At 43.6% G+C, this 19,231-nt stretch overlaps 1 protein-coding gene and 1 long non-coding RNA gene across 3 annotated transcripts in view; one reads left to right on the top strand and one right to left on the bottom strand.

Moving 5' to 3' along the window:
• pknox2 (pbx/knotted 1 homeobox 2) overlaps nucleotides 1-19,231 on the bottom strand; it is a 68,951-nt gene that overhangs the window by 44,112 nt on the left and 5,608 nt on the right. For both annotated transcript variants that reach the window (XM_055514561.1, XM_029173086.3), the window contains exon 2: nucleotides 8,468-8,542. In XM_055514561.1, coding sequence (XP_055370536.1) covers nucleotides 8,468-8,542 — 75 coding nt within the window. The remainder of the gene's footprint in view (nucleotides 1-8,467; nucleotides 8,543-19,231) is intronic.
• LOC121202722 (uncharacterized) lies at nucleotides 12,572-16,563 on the top strand. The gene is made up of 3 exons (XR_005898567.2): nucleotides 12,572-12,683; nucleotides 13,004-13,526; nucleotides 13,703-16,563. It is a non-coding gene; the product is annotated as an uncharacterized LOC121202722 (long non-coding RNA).

Below are 19,231 nucleotides of genomic sequence, written 5' to 3'. Positions count from 1 at the left end.
GACATGACTGCAAAGCTGAACTTCATTCACAACATCCAATTTCCTGCAGGTATTCCAAGCATCTCCCAGCACCTCCTTCACAGAAGCGCAGTCGTGAATCAAAGCCCATCTTGTTTCTCAGAATTGTACTTCTTCATGAAAGCACGGCGCCGACGTTTCTATAAGATCCCGTTCGGCGGATGCAATGAGAAAACACAAACTTTTTTCAAAGGGAGGAAAGTTCAAAGAACCTCCTCATTTCCAGTAAATTGCTTTCCCTGATTTGCCATTTCAAATAAATTGCAGTGTTGGCCAAAATTTGCAATTCACAGGAAGTCGTCCCCTCAGCCACACAGAGGAGGTTAATCCATATTTCACATTTGAATATAAGATGGGGGGGGGGGGGGGGGGGGGGGGGGGGGGGGGGGTAGGTAAGTAAGTCTTTGCCAGGAGATGGAAGGTGGGTGGGGGGTGGAGGCAGGAGCTGTGGGACTGGAGAAAAGGCGAAAGAATGGGAAGAAACAGGCATCATTTAGAGTAAATGGCATCCAAAAACCCTCTCCAATTATCTTTGCCTACCATGCCAGTGAGACTGACTTAATTAAAATGACTTGAGAGGGAGGGGAGAGGGGAAGAAGCTGCCAGTGATTGAGGGGGCAGGCGGGCGACGTATCTGCAGCGAAACACAAAGCTCGGGCAACGCGCTGGCTGTCGACCACTGCGCCTTTTCAATTCCCAACTTCAAAAGAGAATAAAGAAATAATAATAATAAAAAGGAGAGCGGGCTCTCACCGCTCGCTGCCATGTAATTGGGCTATTTAAATCCCACATTTTTTATCATTGTGAGAATATTTGTTAGGGGGAAAGAGGAGCGTCTAAAAAATGAATGGGTGAAAAAAGCAGCTTTTTTGTTCTTGTCTGACTCCCACCTTCTGTAATCCTCCTGGCTTTTCCAGAGAAAAACCTCTCGCAGTGACCTTTTCACATGAGGTCTGTTTCTATGGAAACACCTTCCAGCCCTTCTGTGTTTGGTGTTTTCCTGTCATCAGCCGGCCAGAAAGGACCCACTTGTGAGTAAGAGGGAGAACATATCGCGTTTAGATTTGACGCCTCTTTTGTCTTTTGTCCCTCATATTTTCACTTGTGCATTGATGAAATTCTAAAACTTTAAGACATCGAACTAGAAAAGCAGAAAAGCCACAAATCTTTTTGTTGATCAAACAATTTCACGTGATTTATTTTATTATTTTACATTTAGTATCAGGTGTAATGTACAGTAGTTAAGCTAAACCATGTTTTACTATTCTAATTAGGTCTGTGGGAATTCTTTTATTTTTGTAAAGATTTTTTGAAATATAAAATACACACAATTATAAAGGAAGTTATTTCAAAGTGCTATTGTTCATTGATATTCTATCAAACTACGGTAACTGATCATAACTCCACTTACGTAATAAGTAGAATTGTATTTATTTTATGGTTTTGCATATTGCGTCGACAGGTTTTTCCTCTATATGTGTTAGTCTACTTGAAGCCACTGACTGCGTCCTTCATATAAATAAATACTGTAGGTCAAACTGATAAATGACTCATTATGACATAGTAAGGAGGCCCAGGAAGTGTCAATCAAATCTCGTCCCTCCTCCAGCTCAACTAAAGCTACGCCCACTAAAACCTTCCCACCAGTTCCCTTTCACTGGTAGAAGCTGAATCCCACAACAAGCTAAGCATAAGTTGTTGTTAGTTGTGAAAATAAGCACAAAAGCCACAACAGTAAGAAGGTTCAGTGAAAACCAGCTCATATCCAGTTATCATGTGAATGAAGGGAGGGAGCTGGAGTTGACATAGATACAAGCATTATCCTCAGATTGTATGTTCATAATGTGCAACTTCCCATTGTACACTTCTCACCACTGCTACTTCTTTATTTATGACATCCTATGACGTGCTCCTAATAACACAGCATACATTCACATACAGTATAAAGTCAGTCTGCTGTTGGTCTTAAATGATGATAAACTTTCTAATAGTTATAAAAGTAACTGTGCTATAACCAGAACACGGGGAGTTTCTACCTAAATATCAATAAAGATGCTCTATTGTGAACACGCACACACACACACACGCACACACACACACACACACACACGCTCCTCCCTCACACCTTGATCTGCCAATGCGCACTGTTCATGTGTCACCGCTCACACCTGTTACTGTGCTTTTGTCTTGCGAGCTTATTGTAATAGACTGTGCTTCTCACCAGGCACAACACAAACTCGGGCTGTTTTATCAAATGTGTTTGCACAGAAGGTTGGTGGGCGCACAAATTTCAAGTTAAAGTGTAAAATTCTACAGTATACGATAATTGCCAGGACGGAGCCACCACTGTAATAATATGCGCTGGCTGGAAAGTGTAAGTGAAGGCATCTTGGATATAAATCAAAGTAAAAAAAACAATGATGGCAACTTTCAAAGGAACCTGTTGTTGAATTTCTGTTCAAATGTTAATGCATTTTTAAGTTACAGCAAAGAGTGAAATAACTTGTTCTTTAACACAAACTGTAAACAAACTGGTTTTTAACGTACTGAACTGGATTGAACAGGTTTGGGCTCTGACGGTGAAGCCTGTGAGAATGTGAGCGAGACAGAGGGAGAGGAAGGAGCATGACGGCCATTATTTTGATGGGGCCAAAGCCAAAGTATCTCCACATATCCACTTTCCTTGTTCTATTCACCCCCCCCCCCCCCCCCTCCACCCCCCCTCTTCTTTCAAACTCTCACCATTGCGCTCTCGTCTTTCTTCCTAAACTCACGTCCTCGTCTTTTGACTACACCCCACCCCCACCACCACCACCACCCCCATCCCCACCCAACCCCCATCCCCCCTTTCTACTTTCTCAACATCGTGCTATGTTTGGGGAGCTTCACATTCCCCCGTGTTGAGCTTAGAGAGCAGTTAGAGGAGAAGGGAGACACAGAATAATATTCTTCACAATGTGCTTCAGGAAAGTACGCACTGTGGCTGTGTCGCATAGTGTTTGATGGAAATGGCCAATGCCGACAGTCTCCGGGCTGAAAGCGGATGAGGATCAAGCCCCTGTGTTCTGCCTCCCCGTTGGCCAGACTGTTCTGCGCACTCCTCCCCACCCCCTACGACACACACATACTGTACACACACACCAGAGCACCACCAACACGCTCCCAGCTCCAGTTGCCACAGAGACATACCAGGGCTCTGACCCAGGAAGCTTTGGGCCCGTTCAACTCCCCCTCCACAAGCAGGGGATGGCAGCTGGAGGACAGCTGTTCCTTCGAGGCCCAAAGAGTCAAACGCACAACGGGCTCCGCACCAACAGCACAGTCTGAGCCAGGCGTTAGGCCACAAAAACACAGCACAAATGATTAGGTGCATCTGACTGATTGTACTGAGCAATTCTTCATGATTTCAACTTTAGTTTTATGGTGTTAATAGAGGTACACACATATTTAATATTACGATACAAATCTCAAATTAACTGTAACACGAGAATCAAACTCTCCACAATAAGATCTTTTGCAGCAAATGTTTTATACTGTACTGTAACTTTAAGAAACCTTGTATTAGTGTGTTAGCATCATGGCCTTCAGTCTACAATACATTAGCTTGCCTCCAAAATTTTGATTGACACATGTAAATACTAGGAATTGATGAATTATGTTTGTTCAAATCAAAAACAACAACAACAAGATGTTTCCCCAGATCTCAGTCCAGTGGAGCGTGTGTCACACGTGCTGGTACCTCGTACTCACACACTACAGCAGTTGCCTTTACGCCAGTGATGCTCCCAGACCTGTGACACCTGAGGGCCGGAGAACGGCCCCGTGTGGTGGTACAGTCAGCTGCTCAGTAGGTGAGCGCATTGTTTTATTCAGGTGATTTGGCAGCAGCCTCATCGACAGGACGGGAGCATCCGCTGAGCTGAAACCATCAGCAAATTAAAGGACAGAGCGGCGAGTCGTTCAACGTACATGGAGCCATATTCCACTGGGGAACAGAGCGATTTCACAAGGACGGATGGCTGCTTTTCAACACATTCCAAGGGCAGACAGATCCGTACGGGATCATTAGGCCGATGAGGAGTGGGTCTGGTGGTCTGAACACAGATCCGTTACAATTACAGGCCCTCGCGTTCTGCTCTTGTTTGGCTGGAGCCACATTACCAATAAAACACAGATTGACATAGGAATCATAGAATCATAGCAAAAAGAACAATAGCCTGGATACAATCTGCTGAATGTCTTAGCTGATTAGCTTTCAACCCATATGCAGATTTACATATTATTGCTTTTTCTCCTGGCGTGTTCAAGCTGCATATTCACATCCACCCATGCGTCTATGTTTGCACCCATCTAAGTTTCTCTGTCTAAATGAAGTGTGAAACGCGTGGGAGGACTTGGACAGAGCTGTCCACTCACTTCCAAAATATATAATTTATCCACATCTAATGCAGTTCCTTTGCCAAAAAAATAAAGTTGCCTTGACACAGTGTCCAAGAGCCCAAGGCGCATAAAAATAGCTGCCTTTCATGTTCAGCTGGGCAGTCGAATTATGAACATGTATCTGTTTATCATTGTGTATATTTTTACACTATTACTGCACAGTCCTTTTCCACAGTCGTATTGTCACTCCCTATAATTAGATAGTGGTCTGCGACGAGTAACCTGGTCTTTCTTTCATCAGAGCGACTGGAAAAGCAGCGGCTAAGTTGTGATCTGGCTCTCCCCCTCCATCTGTTTTGTTTTGCTTCCATCTCCCTGTTTTTGATGAGCTGGGTCTTCAGTCCCCCTTATAAAATCCCATTAGCTCTTAATGAAGTCGGGCTCCTAGCCTCTCGGCCTCACCTCATTTAGCACGATTGTCTGGCGGCCATTAGCATGGAGGCAATTACAGCCGCACGACAAGAGTAATTGGAAATGCCGACAGGGACCCTGAGAAATGGGAATAAATAAATAAAAAAAAATATTCCAACTAATAAGCTTCCATTCAGATGGCAGGGAGGGGAGCCGCATGTGTCTAAGTTAAATCAACATAATTACAATTAGGGGTGGTAGGGTAAAGAGCCCGGGCGAGGGAGAAATGGATATGGATGGAGCAGAGCATGATGGGTAAGCATAGCGGTAGTATGCATAATGGAGGGAAATATGGGATCACACAGTGAAGCTAATAACAAAATGCACAAGCGTGACCCCACGTTGGTGCAACGAAAAGGTCAGCGTGAGCGTGTTAGCACCGATCGGCTTCAAACTCACCTAAATACCACAGGTTTGTGTCTGTGCCAAAGTAGAGCCTGAACCTATTGCATTATGTTAATTGGTCACCAGTTTGCAGACTGTGGAGTCTGACAACCTCTAATGTGAGACGAGCAGGGAAATGACTAACATGTCTATAAAGCATGAGGAAGCTATAGTTTTAACAGCAGCTCCAGCTGATACGTGTGTGGTTTCCTTTGCGTTTCTCACTCTGAGCACATGAGTTTCACTCAAGAGGAAGACGAATGAATCCTTTCTGTATGTGTGGCACAATGAGACCCAGTGTTGAGTGTTTGTCTTGAAAATTAGGTTGATATTAGGTTTTCTACATTGTGTCTCGCCAGTGGAATGTTTTCATTTGATCATAATGTCCCTTTTGTCGTCAATGCAACTCTGGTTTTATGTTGCAATGAAGTAGCAACTTCTTCCTTTTGATTTTTTTTCCTGCTTCTAATATTTCTTGTGACTATATAATATTTAATTAAAGGTAACAATGAAGCACAATTACCAATATTTTATCAAATAAAATAGTTTGACCTGTAAAGTCAGTTAATCATTGTACTTGAATACAGTGATATCATATCTTACCCACAGTCTTTGTGTAAATGTGTAGACATATTGTGTATATGTGGTTCTTGGTGTGAATGTGGATAAACAGAATCCAGTAATAGTAAGAATTATGTTTTTCTCTTTGTCTTAAATGAGCCGTTTATATTTATGGACAGAGGGAATTCGCAGGCTGCCATATTGTGCCAACTTTGAACAGCAGCTGAGGAGAGGAAACGTAAAACAGAAGGAAGGAAAACACACTGAAGATGCAAAGTATCCTCATCATTTCATCACTCTTAGACCTGACGCCACCATAGTCTCGGTCCAGCTTGGAAACGGGCTTGGGGACAGGTAGGAGCCGGGTTCAATCTTCAAGGCTCCCACTAGATGTCACTGAATCGTTCCTCCTTTAAGAACTGCAAAACAAAATGCGCTTCAAATTGCTGCATATTAACCTCTGTCTGTCTCATGGCCTGAAAGACCTGAATCCGTGCATCTCGAGCAGGTTGCAGGCTTGGTGCCAGATTGTCATGGCATCGTATCTGTGTACCATCACCCACATCCACGCTTTCCCCCTTTTCCTGCCTCCTCACCCAAATGACAGGTGGCAGAAACCTGATCTGCATAGACCTTCACAAGGAAAACACTCCCCTCTTAAAGGGGTACACCGTCCATTTAAAGAACACAGAACTGGAGCTTCCACGTGTGTGTGTCTGCATCAAGGGTCAAGGATGGGGCAGCTGAACTACAACGACCACAGGGTATGTGAAGGACGGGGGTGAGGGGTGTAATGGAGCTTTTGGCTGAAGAAGCAAGCGGCGGGGTTGGCACTGGGAGTCCAGGGCTCAAACACAAAGACAGGAGGCTGACTCCCGTAATAGTCCTGAAAGAGTCCCCGAGGACCAACCACAATGGCAGGACAGGCACTCGCTGCTAACAATGGCCTCTGACACGTTGCTTGAAGTGCGCGTCCCACCCTGCAGCACTTCCCCTTTAGCACTACTACACAGCTAATACAGGGATTATTACTGGGAACATGGATCTGGAACATGTGCTCATTTTATCAGTGAAGGCCTGTGACATGGATTCGCCTTTTGACCACTGGCTACTGTGCTACAGTCTAATTAGTGTTACACTAGTTATTACTAGCTATTATCTATTTAAGAAGACAACAATTTATTGTGTATTTGAGGAGAAATATATTTACATTAATTAAGATTAGAATATTAAATATCAGATTTTAAGAAGTTGCATTTTACAATCACTTGTCTTAATTACACATACTGTAAAACTAAAATGTATAATAAGTCCGTCCTTGCTGTAAAAACACTGCTTTAGACACAAAAAGGTCCAAGTTGTCACTGCAAACAGTCGCAGCGAAGAGAGCGGTGCAACGCACGCAGCGGCGGTGGAGGGGTCTCCAACCAGGAGGAGATTTAATTAGGAAAATTTCATTTGGTCTAACAAAATTAAGCGTAAAACAATCCTTCGTGGGGAATCGTGGTGGAGGTTTTTGGGGGGAGGGCGAAATAGAGACCAGCAGTTATTAGCCTGGCCCATGTGTAGAAAGAGAGCACTGTCTTAGTTCTACTACAAGCTGCCACGTGTCTATATATATATATATATATATATATATATATATATATATATATATATAGTTCTTCTCCTTCATCTTAAATTGAAGGTCTTAAATTGAATTGAATTGATACGGGACGTCATTTTAATATAGGGGTGAAAACGGAAAGCAAGATGATATTTTATAGTCAAACAAACAAGCTCTTGTTTTTGTCTTGGTGACATCATTGCTACTGTAGCTGCAACTTAAGGCAAATAATGGCCTGGTCCATTAGTACAACACACAGTTACAGTAGCCGATGCCTTTAGGAAGGACTGGCCGTTGTCTTTTGTTTGCACTTTCAAAAAAGACACGCTCCAACATTCAACCAAATGAGTGAAATCCGAACTGCTGTGGTGATGGTTGGAAAAGATCAACACTGCTAACGTCAGAAGTCAAATCTTCCTAAGACGTCTGCCCACAGTCTGGAACCCAGAGGCATCTCCAGATGCTGGGTTCATTCCCCACCAATGCTCAGCGCCCCTGTCTTTGCTGCAGCAGGTAAAATGCACCTTACAGTATAAGAACCGAGTGATCGGCCACGCTGCACACCGTTACAGTCAGCCACTGGCTGCTCAGTCAGCAGAAGCCATGCACATCTGTCCACAGGCCTGTTGGAACCAGTTCAGGCAGAGCTCTGGGACAAACAGAAGTCCTCCTTTCATGATCTTCATGATATACAACGTTATATTATAATATCATTTATGATATGATAATCTATGATGATAGCAATAGGGCATAGGTCACACTCATACTACTATGATCTAAACAACTGATCTCGGAGTCTGAGAAACCAGCAAAATGTCTCCAACCACATCATTAAAACGCATGCAATTCATTTCTGGTTCATACTCTGCAATACTTTACATCGAACCCTAAAAATGAACCTGACAGTCTACAGCTGACACACAGACTGGTGTTGGTACTTAGCTCCACTTGTACTTAACGTCAGTTAATACAGAAGACATCAAACATTTGACTCATATGAATTCAGCTTTGTTATAACAGGTTATAGGAAGGTGAGTGAAAACTTACAGTTAGTTTGCCCACAGCAACACAGCAGCTTTTGTAGTTGTTGTCTGCTCCGGCGTCCACCTCTTCATGCAAAGCCTATTAAGAGATAACAGTGTTTTAGTAATGCAGCTCAATCAAGCCATCATTACTGACAATGACATACAAACGGTGCCATGCAAAAGAGCAGGAATGAAATGCCACAGGAGGTGGATAACTCCATTTCCTCTTCATTCTGAAGCACAAATACGATCACTTGCACCTGATCTAATTCCTGTGCCCTGATAGCATCTGGAGGGTCGGTGTCGCAGTATGAGGAGCAGTGCTGCACTGTCTGAGCTCCTCTGTGCTCATCAATTCCAGGTGAAGAAAAAGGATGCAGGAGCAGGTAAAAGTAACCTACACAAACAGACTAAAACTCAGCATTTTGTTTTTAGCTAAAGATGTGTTGCATTTACTGGGCGCTTGTTTTAACTGCAGATTAAATTCCATTTGAGTCAATGTCAGCAAAGCAGCAAAGTATAATGTGAATGTGGAACTAAACTAAACGTTTGCTCAAGGTAAAGAAGTCTTTATTAAAAATACAACAATAGAGCTCTAAGGCAGAGGACTAAGACACATCATGCTCTAGACACATAAACAACGGTGTAAAGAGGGTCTTTTCATGGGATGTGTTGTCAATAGAGGCACGTGTGCACTAAGAAGCATTTCTATGTATCCAAAACTGAAAACATAGAGCCTAATGTGAAAAAGTTAGTGTACAGTGTAACATCACAACACTGATGAAATAAAGAAATAATCATATGTTACTACTTTCTGTACTACAGGTTGGTAAAAAGTTCAAAAGGCTGTAAAAAAATATGAGAAGTTGTTTATTATTAATTAATTAATTAATTAATTAATTATTAATAGTGGAAATAAACACTCATTTAAGTGCCATTAACTTTATGTTGGGGCGCAGTTGGATGACTCTTCATGAGAGAAGGTACATTTCCTATCAAAATACTTGCAGCTCAGCTGTGTTCCCATTTCCAGCCAATGGAAGAGAATGCTACTGTACTTACAAACTTGAATCTGACCTGAGACACTGTAAATAAAGACTTTTTGCTTTGCTAACTGAGGCGATGACGTGGAACAAAGGGTCCCTGTTGGATTCTAAGCAGGCTTTAATGTGGCTTCAGTCGATTATGACCTTCTGAAGGTTAAGTCATAATGCATATCGGCCGGTGCTTTTTTAGATTATGGGTTTGCTACTGTATTATAAAGAAATTGAAGCAGGTTTACAGGCAGTTGGGGAGGAGGTCAGAGAGCCTTAAATTCTTGAGTGATTACAGTCAGCCGATTGACTGGCTGCCCGTGAGCCACATGCAGCGAGAGAGTTATGCCCACACATGCAAAAGATTTAAGTTCAATCAAGCATTCAGGCCTGGACACCTGATCTTTCGCTTAAAGCCTCCCCAGAACAGAGGTAGCGGGTCGGGGCTCACAGCGGGTCATCTGTACCTCCAGCTCTGCTGCTGCACAGGCTCTCTGACGGGAGGGTATTTAAGCAGGCCTCAGCGGGATTACTGTGTGTGTGTGTGTGTGTGTGTGTGTGTGTGTGTGTGTGTGTGTGGGAGTGGGGGGGTGATGAAGGTGCATAGCTTCTACCAGGGGCCAACAAACATTTAGCTAATATTTTATCATTTTTCTTTAGTTTCTCTTTTTGTTGTCACAGTATTGTTCTAATGGAATCATTATGAAACATGCTGTGGTGTTTTATGGTTAAACTTTTTGGTTTCTTTTCAGTTCACATCGTTCCGTTTGGACTCTGTCTATTCACTTCCTCATCACAATCACACCTACTGCACGTCATACCGTTTGAACATGAATTTGCCTGTTTATTTCAAAGGAAAGCAGACAGCTAAGAAAACGGAGAACTCCTGAGGATGAAGCTTGAGCTTCTATCCCAAACATCCTCCTCAGACCATGGGAGTCTGAAGCCAGAGCATTTCTAAGGTTTCTTTCAGCCACAAAGAAAACATTTTAGCCTCTCAGTAATCCTTCCTGAAGCTCTCCCTAAGCTCCACGGCCGTTTCTCCATTCCCTCTGTCGTCCCTCTGGCCCCGTGTAGGGTCCCACCGAGTACCTCTGAGCCAGCCACACACACACACACACACACACACACACGCACGCGCACACACACACACACACACACACACACACACACACACACACACACACACACACACACGCATGCACACACACACACGCATGCATGCATGCACACACACACGCTACGCACGCATACACACACTAACACACACACACACACATGTGCACACACACACACACACACGCATGCACACACACACACATGCACGCACACACGCTACGCACGCATACACACACTAACACACACACACACACATGTGCACACACACACACACACGCATGCACACACACACACATGCACGCACACACACACACACGCACCCACGCACACATGCACACACACACACGCACACACACACACACACACACACGCGCACACACACACATGCACACACACACATGCACACACACACACGCACACACACACACGCACGCACACACACACGCACACACACACACACACACACACACACACACACACACACGCACACACACACCACACTCCATGACCCCTCTGGGACCCAGCTGACCTTCCTGTTGACGTCAAAGTAAATCAGAGCGGGAGCCGGCGCAGTGAGGGGCTCCACCCAGGGGACTGGAGGTCTAATCACCGTGTTCCCAGTGAAAGCCACAGAGGAAACATTAGCATTCCTGAAACTGCCCACTATCACTCTCAGTGCAGGCCGTGCATGTGTGCTCAGGTACATGGGCAGTGGAAGTCAGGGGCTGAGATTACTCTACCTTTTACTCCAACTGATTAATGTTACAGTATGTGAGTTTTTGTCTTAATAAACTACAGACTTGTATTTGGATTTGGGGATGAACTACATAAAATTGTAAAACTGAGATAAATGTGTTTCTAATTTTTCCCATCTTACATTCCAACTGAAAATAATCAGGAAAATATTATTGTATATATAATATTATATTAGTTTAATCAAGAAAAATATACGGTAATTTTTTACACGTGGTAATTTTTTTATTACAAAGTGCAGCTTTCACAGAGATCTTCAAAGAGATCTCACCCTTAAGTTTCATTTTGGCTTTAAAATGGCGGAAGGCGTTCTGGATGTACTACTCCCTGGACAAGTTGTCGAATTATTGTTTAATTGTTGCTCTGTGTACAGCATTTGCTCATATCAATAATGGGATATGCTCCAATGCATCAGGCAAACCCTCAGAGGGAATCTGGCCTCATTTGACTTATTTGATTTCGCTGCTCGCGTTTGTGGAGAACCAACACAGAGCCTGAATGAATATTTACCGCTTCCTTCCCAAACTTTCTCTCTGATCCTACAGAATATCTGCACATTGACAAGAAAACTCTGCGTCGGTGCCGTTAAGATTCTCAAAGCTAGCAGGAGTTTGGGGGTCAAGGTGTTACGGTAGGACCAAAAGGCCCTTTCCCACAATGCCTCTGCTCTATAGCTCCCCAGCTGTTACAGGGCTTCCAACAACAGCTGCGCAGAGGTTTGGTGGCCCATGTTGCTATGACAACAGCAGGATCAATTGGCATGCACAGACCCTGGGTGCTAATAGCAAAAGTGACATTATGCCATAATTTGATTTCAATAAAACCCAGGCAGGTTTTTTTACTGCACTGAAATTCAGGAGGACATAAAAATCCAGGAAAAAAATTAATTTTGCATGATAATGCGAGTGGCTTGTACACCCAAAACTAGCAGGACTCTCCCACGCACACTGACAAGAAACCCAGCAACCTCACACTTCTAAATCATTCCCTGGCATTGAAGACTAACTCAGCACAGAGTGTGATTGTTTCCCAGCAGCACAATAAGAGCTAAATAAGTCTCCATGCCCGGCAGCAGCGTGTGCCACAGATCCACGACCTGCAGGATGTTCAACAATCACAAGATTCCTGTTCCTCCGACAAACAGGATATAAGGTCATACCGTCACCTTAACAGTGACGAATCAGACGCTAGGGGGCATTTACACTATTGTACAGGGCTGTGAGGAACCAGCCTCAGCTGTATGCAAGGCTGCCACACAGAGAACAATAGAAGCTCAGGTGGGGTTTTGTGTGCAGAATCGCACAATATGGCAAAGGAAGTGCAAAAGGAAAGGTATGTATGATGCTTCTACAAGAAGAGGTTCCTGCAGCTCGCAGGTCAGTCCACTTCAAACGTATGAGGCTAATTCCAGGGAATTATAAGGAGCTCAGGGTGACAATGGCAGGTAGTCTCTCAGGAGTAACTGGAGCTGGTGCGGCGTCCTCGTGGGTTTAGGCTCAACCTTTAATGAGCATGCAGCTGATAAAAGCAGCCGTGCAGACAAAACACGGCCAAACACACCCGTCCAGCTGCCGCTCCTCAGCTTCGCAAATGCGTCCATGAATCGACTTCGGCCTTAAATTCCTCATCGATTCTGCCTGTGTGTCTTACAGAAAGCAGAGAGCCCCTTGCGAGCAGTGGGGGAAAGACACGAATCCACCGCTAAAAATACCCAGGCTGTGATGAGTCAGGATGGATTGAGCAAACAAAAAGAGACCAGTCTAATTTCCTCTAGTCCAGGTTCTAGGCTTTCAGAGAAAAGGAAAGAGGTTCCACTCCACAGTGGCAGAAGTTCATTAATCTGACATTAAATGAAGGAAAACACAAATATTTAGTGGAATAAATGAAGGCAAGTGATAGAGAAACAGAATAAAGGCGTAAGAACATCTCATCATCATCATCATCCTGTTAGCGACAGTAAGCAGAGCAGCCATCTTAACCCGCTCAACAGGTAGATTGTCTTGTTGATCACAGCGCCCTGTGGTCCCTCTGAGATACAGTAGAAGGCAGTGCGTCAGTGAGGTTAGCCCCAGAATAGAAGTAGAAAAGAAGATCGGCAGCCTGGAGCAGAGAAGGGACGCGGTGTTCCACCCATTCAGACCAATCCCGTCTCGCCTGGAAAAACACTTTAATAAGGTATGTAAAAGCTTTGGATGGCTAGAACCACGATTACTCATCATTAAAGGTCGCCTGTTATGCTGAATCCACTTTTTAGACATTCTGGTATATTTATATGACTCTATAGTTCAGGCTTACTGCCTTCTTTTTCATACAGTATTTCTTTCATATACTTGATTCTGTCCCTGAACTAGGTCCGTTCAGGATCCTGTCGCTTGTGAACGCAGTGCAGGGTCTGACGCCACCCAAGACAAGGTGCAAGGTTTTAGGTCAGGAGATCATTTATTTTCTAAACGTAGTGACATTTAAAGCTGCAATGAAAACGCAGACTATTCTTAAGCATTGCACTAAGAACATCACTTTCTATTAACAGTGACCAGTATGATGCTGCTACAGTGCTAAGACCCTGCCTCACAGAATGCCCTGTGTTACACACACAGTAGCCTCTTAACCAGGGCATCCGTTACCTGCTATTAGTTTTAAATAATGCTTACGTCTTTCAATGTATAATTCTTCCCTCAATTGTCTGTGTGACTATTTGCAGGACATCTTAATTTGACTTAATACAGCAAGTCATTGGAGACGGTCCTTTTTGTAGGAAGCCGCTACAATTCATTCCCGTGTAGCACAGCAAGAAGCTAATGGTCGTAATGAAATAGAAAGACAGGCTGGAAGTTACATCTTCTCACAATGAAATCCTTGAAGACCACAGCGAGTCTGTTTTAGCAGACGCAGATTGAATGTCCCCGTGTAGAAACACAATCCTCTCTTGGAGTGAACCAGCTGTGCAGCTGCTGCCATGGTTCTGGACACCAGACCTTCAGGATGTTGTGATACGTGAACTGTATGTACAATTAGTTTCTCCTATGAACACGGGTGTAGTGACAGGAAGTCTGACGGCTAGATTTAGAAACCACTTTTAAAAAATATAAATGGAAAACTATGCTAAAAGGTGTTTTAGCAGATAAAATGCAACCGCCTGTTTTAAATCAAACCAAGGTGAGCTTCTCCAGACAGCTGACGGAGCTAACGCTGCTGTGGAATATGAGCTCAGCTCTTTCCATCCTGCATTGTTCACTCTGCTGGTGATTCTTTATTATTTTTCTTTTAAACACCATTGATCCTGTGGTGAAAAGAACAGCTGCACTGCTACTCAGAGATTCAGTGTCTTGTTCAAAGACGCTTTGATGGGAGGCCTGGAGGAGCTGCGGATCCAAACGCTGACCCTGCAGTTTGTGGACAACCCGCTTCACCAAGTGACCAGCAGCTTCCAAACAAATGTTTGGCCTAGCTGGGATCTGAACCCATAACCTCTACTGCCCAACCTGCTGACCCCAGTGACCCCCACAACACACACTTACTTACTTACAGTAAGAAGACTTCACCAGTGCCACTTGTTCAAGGTCTTAAAGGTACCTTTACTAGCGACAAATGATGTCTTAGGTTTTTAAATGTGATGTTTAGGTTTAGGCAGGTTTTAGAGTAGGTGCTTCATTTTCATTACTAGTTTAATTTAAAGTGGTCTCATCTTAATTGTGAATTATGAGGGGAAAAAAACAAAACTCACTGCACACACAATATGCAAAACAACCATGTATTAAAGGTCTGTGGTGGTTGATACCGAGTGACAGCGGCACGATGGTTCACGCGCAACGCATTTTCCCCATGGAATCCTCTTACACTCCCATCCACTGTAAACATGCACGTTTGCTTTACAGCTTTTCCCCAGTGCAAAGAGCCCAACAGATTTTGGGAAACAGTGCCATTTGTCATGTCTTGTCTAAAGTGAAAACAGTGAGTCCAAGGCCAAACCAAAGAGTGGGCCTCAAGTACCTTTTAATGTTGCAGCCTGGAGCAGCCTGGCATTGGTGTGGGGGCATCTCAGATTCAGACTGAATGTTCATTGTAGGATCTTTTCACCTGATTGCCTGCACTATTGCACATTGTAACATGATTGAATCAGTAATGTTGCTCTTTCCAACCTTTTAATGGCGTAGACGCTGAATGTCGTGTGGGTAAATAGCGCTCATCATCCTCACTATGGCATTTGACACCTGGCTGACTTACAGCAGCATGACTGATTGACAGGTGGCCGTCTAATCCGTCCCGCCTTCTAATGTGAGTGCATTCAACCACGAGTTGGAAAAATCCCATCTACCTCAGCTTAGACTAACTTGCTCACTCCATAAGGACTGAGAGTTTGTGCCAACACTATACATATAATGCACACAAAGGAATCTTTGCCCCTCTCTGACCCCTGCCCACCATGTCATTTCCTCCTCTGCAGCATTTTTGCAAGGTTGATTTCAGCTGCATCCTTAAAAATGAATGAATGTAGTTATGTTGGTACAGAGTCAGTAGACATCTGACTTGGATATATTGGTAACACATTTCATTCATACTATATGTTTTTGTGTGCAGCTGCTTCATCCTTATTTTAAACCTTTCAAAGATTCTGTTGGTTGCTGTTGTGCTGACTGTGTTCACATTGTTTGCCCAGTTTTCAAATTAATGAGAGCTGGTTTCTGGGCAGCTGGAAAAGTTTGGCCTCTCTCCACTTTGAATCCTACATACAGTAAAAGAAAATGATCAGGATCAGTTGTAAAATACAAACAAAGTTTACTGTAAGTTGTAGTTCAGATGCCCGTGCCACCTTAATACCATAAGAATTTACAAACTGTAAAAAAAAAATACCAGCTCAAATATTTCCAAAAAGTTAGTAAGTAGTTTTTCTTTGCTTTTAGGACCTTAATATTGTTGTTGTTCTCTTAAGGAAGCACACAATCACCACTGGATTTCCTCCACGCTGACACGTAGCATCGCGGGAGCGCTGGGAGACCCACGGCCGGGTGAGGAGCCTGAACGCGTCACAGAGCAGCCGACACCGTTTAACCGCCGCGCCGGCAGCTGTTTAAGAGTCACATTCAGCACAGAGCAGTCATCGCTCGTAGGAGATGAACCTTTATGAAGTTACGCATGAAGTGGGAGACGTGTGTGGGTGCCATTTTTTACTCCCTCCTTTTTTTCCTGACATAATTAAAAGTACTCGAAACTTTCCCAAGAAACCTTCAGAGAACCTTTATCACACATTCACCTGCAAAACATAGCGCATGAAGGTGCCTGAATGGGGTTTTGATCATTTTTTGATTGCACTGATATTTTTAGTTCAAATTGTTATTATAAACAAAGGCTTTTATTGTGTAAAGCCTGTTCAAAGCCTAAACGCAGAACTCCTCAGAACATCTGTGGAAATCAGAACTTAATTAGGCTGTAAAATTTGAAGGTATTGCATTTTTTCATCTCCCCATGTCTTTATGGGCAGTTCAGACTTAACTCCAGGCAAAGTTACACAACTGGACCTGGTCCTGATTGGCTCCGCTCTGTGAATAACTACTGAGCGTCTTCCAAGCGGGGAAAAGCGCAGAGCAGCAACATTTACAGAGGTAAACTGGCTGCTGCTGCCAGTTCATACATGTGAACAGCCACCTCTCGACTGCTCTGCTCGCACCGACGCTTCATAGGCTCAATCTCAGTTTTGTTTTCATTTTTTTTTTACATTTTAGATAGGGAAATATATGGAAACCTAGACAGTACATTAAGTACACTTATTAATACTGTACATGTACTGTGGAAAGTTTTATTACGTTTGTACAGCATAATACAGACATAGTACAGCAGTTAGTCACATTCACTCCTTCATTTGACAGCTTTAGCTGCTTTCTCAACAATTGTATAAAAATAAAACATTGTGAAGATGAAACAGGCATTACTAGATAAAGTGGTTTCAACCGGTTAAAGGGGCAGAAGGAATTCATTGAATGTTGATGAATTCAACTAAACGAGGCCTGAACAATCTGGAATTTTATACGAGTCACGTGAAGCGTCTCTGGGCTCGAGTTGTTGCAACGTTAGTGCCTGTAATGGAGTAGCAGAGTATCGACGCTACGTCTGTTTTTGAACTGAACATGATCTACACAGCAGACATCTGCTACTAATACCTGCATGTCCTCTACGACAGCATCTACTCTGAATCATAAGTCAAATGCATTACAAAGTACATCCAAATACATTTCATAAAATCATGACACATTGGCTTAATATCAAAAACCCCTATTGTTTCGACATTTCTCAATTTTCAGGAATATCTTTAGCATCTATGAGGGAGCAAACCTCTTATCGTGCCACATATTCTAACATGCTAATTACCCCCACACACAGTTTGAGTTCATTTATTATGCATGAAATAATCTAATATGATGACTGTGATAATTATGCACACATAGATAAGATAAAAGAGTAGTAACCAATTATGGAGCAAGAGTTGGAAAAAGTAATTATTCTTTGTAGTGGAAAAGAAGCCTCGCTTCCAAAAAAAGAGGTCGGCTTCTCTCTCAGCGCTGCAGTTACATGTGGAATCATGTCTGCTCTCCGTGATAATGTCTAAAGAATTTTCTCCATTAGCAGCAACACAGACGCATACAAAGCTTTTATTGTGAGTCAACAGCAGTACTAAACTTGGTAACAGCTGCTGAAATAAACTGATTTTCTGAGCAGGTTCATTTGCAACAATGTGTCAGTTGTGATAATTGTGCCGGAGCCTCTTCACACACTCCACACGTCTGACATGTTTACATTAGGACTTGAAAGGCGACGTGGCCCGGGAGCCTCGGGGCCCGTCAGCGGCAGCCAATCAGAAAGCGGATGCTGCAGAAGGAGAGGAGCGGCGCGTTGCAGAGTCATTACATATTAGCACTTCTAAAATCAGAGCTGCCGTGCGGTTGGACCACACCACTGTGCAAACATACTTAACACAGCACTGCTTTCTCTGACAAATGATGCGCCTGCCACTACAAATCACAGGAAACACAATCCACAGTAATCAGATTCTTTCCCTTCGTGTGTGTGTGTGTGTGTGTGTGTGTGTGTGTGTGTGTGTGTGTGTGTGACTACTTTGGCTTGAATTTTGTTGTAAATCTAATGTTTATCTGATGGGAAGTGACAGCCTGGAAACAGAGTTTAACTGGCTTTAATTGGTTGGATCATAGAGAAAGGAGGGAAATGTGTCACAGCTCCCGGTTGATGATCAAGTCATTACAGCAAATAACGCACAAAAAAGGAGAAACACAGTTCAATGACAGACAAAAGCACCAATATTGAGTTTGTAGAGTGAAAGCAGACATTAGCCTCACTGGCTTCTAACTGAAACCACATTTAGGTGAGTCAGTGCACACGTCACCATCACACACCTCCGGAGCCCATGTCACCAATTACTTCCAGGGTCTAGAGCTTGAGGCCAAACAGAGACCAGAAGAGCAGCCCCACACACAAAACTTTACAAATCACTTTCAGAAGCAAAGCCAGCTTTTCTAATTCACGCCAGACACCGGCGCAGTGGGGCGAAAGAAAGGTCTTAACGTGGGTGTCGATGCACTGGCAGAAACAAAACACATACGAATCTGAAGGCGAAGGGAAGAAAAGAGACTGAAGCAGCCGTCTGCTCTTCACGTGCGCTACGGATTCAAGCTGGAGGTTAATGTCACTGGTGCTCCAGTTGCCTTACACTCTCAGCAAAGTCATAATGTTCTGAATGTAATGGGGTGAAGCGACGAGAAATCAAGGACAAAGAATACGGCCGAGGCAGCGATCACTGCGCTGCACACGTCACGCAGACATCTGCTGTTCCCAATAATCAAGGTACTGCGTCTGAGAATGACTCCTTCCTC

The sequence above is a fragment of the Betta splendens genome, chromosome 14 (genome assembly GCF_900634795.4).
Source record: "Betta splendens chromosome 14, fBetSpl5.4, whole genome shotgun sequence".
Classification (NCBI taxonomy): Eukaryota; Metazoa; Chordata; class Actinopteri; order Anabantiformes; family Osphronemidae; genus Betta; species Betta splendens.
The sequence above is the reverse complement of the archived record's forward strand: the minus strand, read 5'-3'. Positions and strand labels throughout refer to the sequence as shown.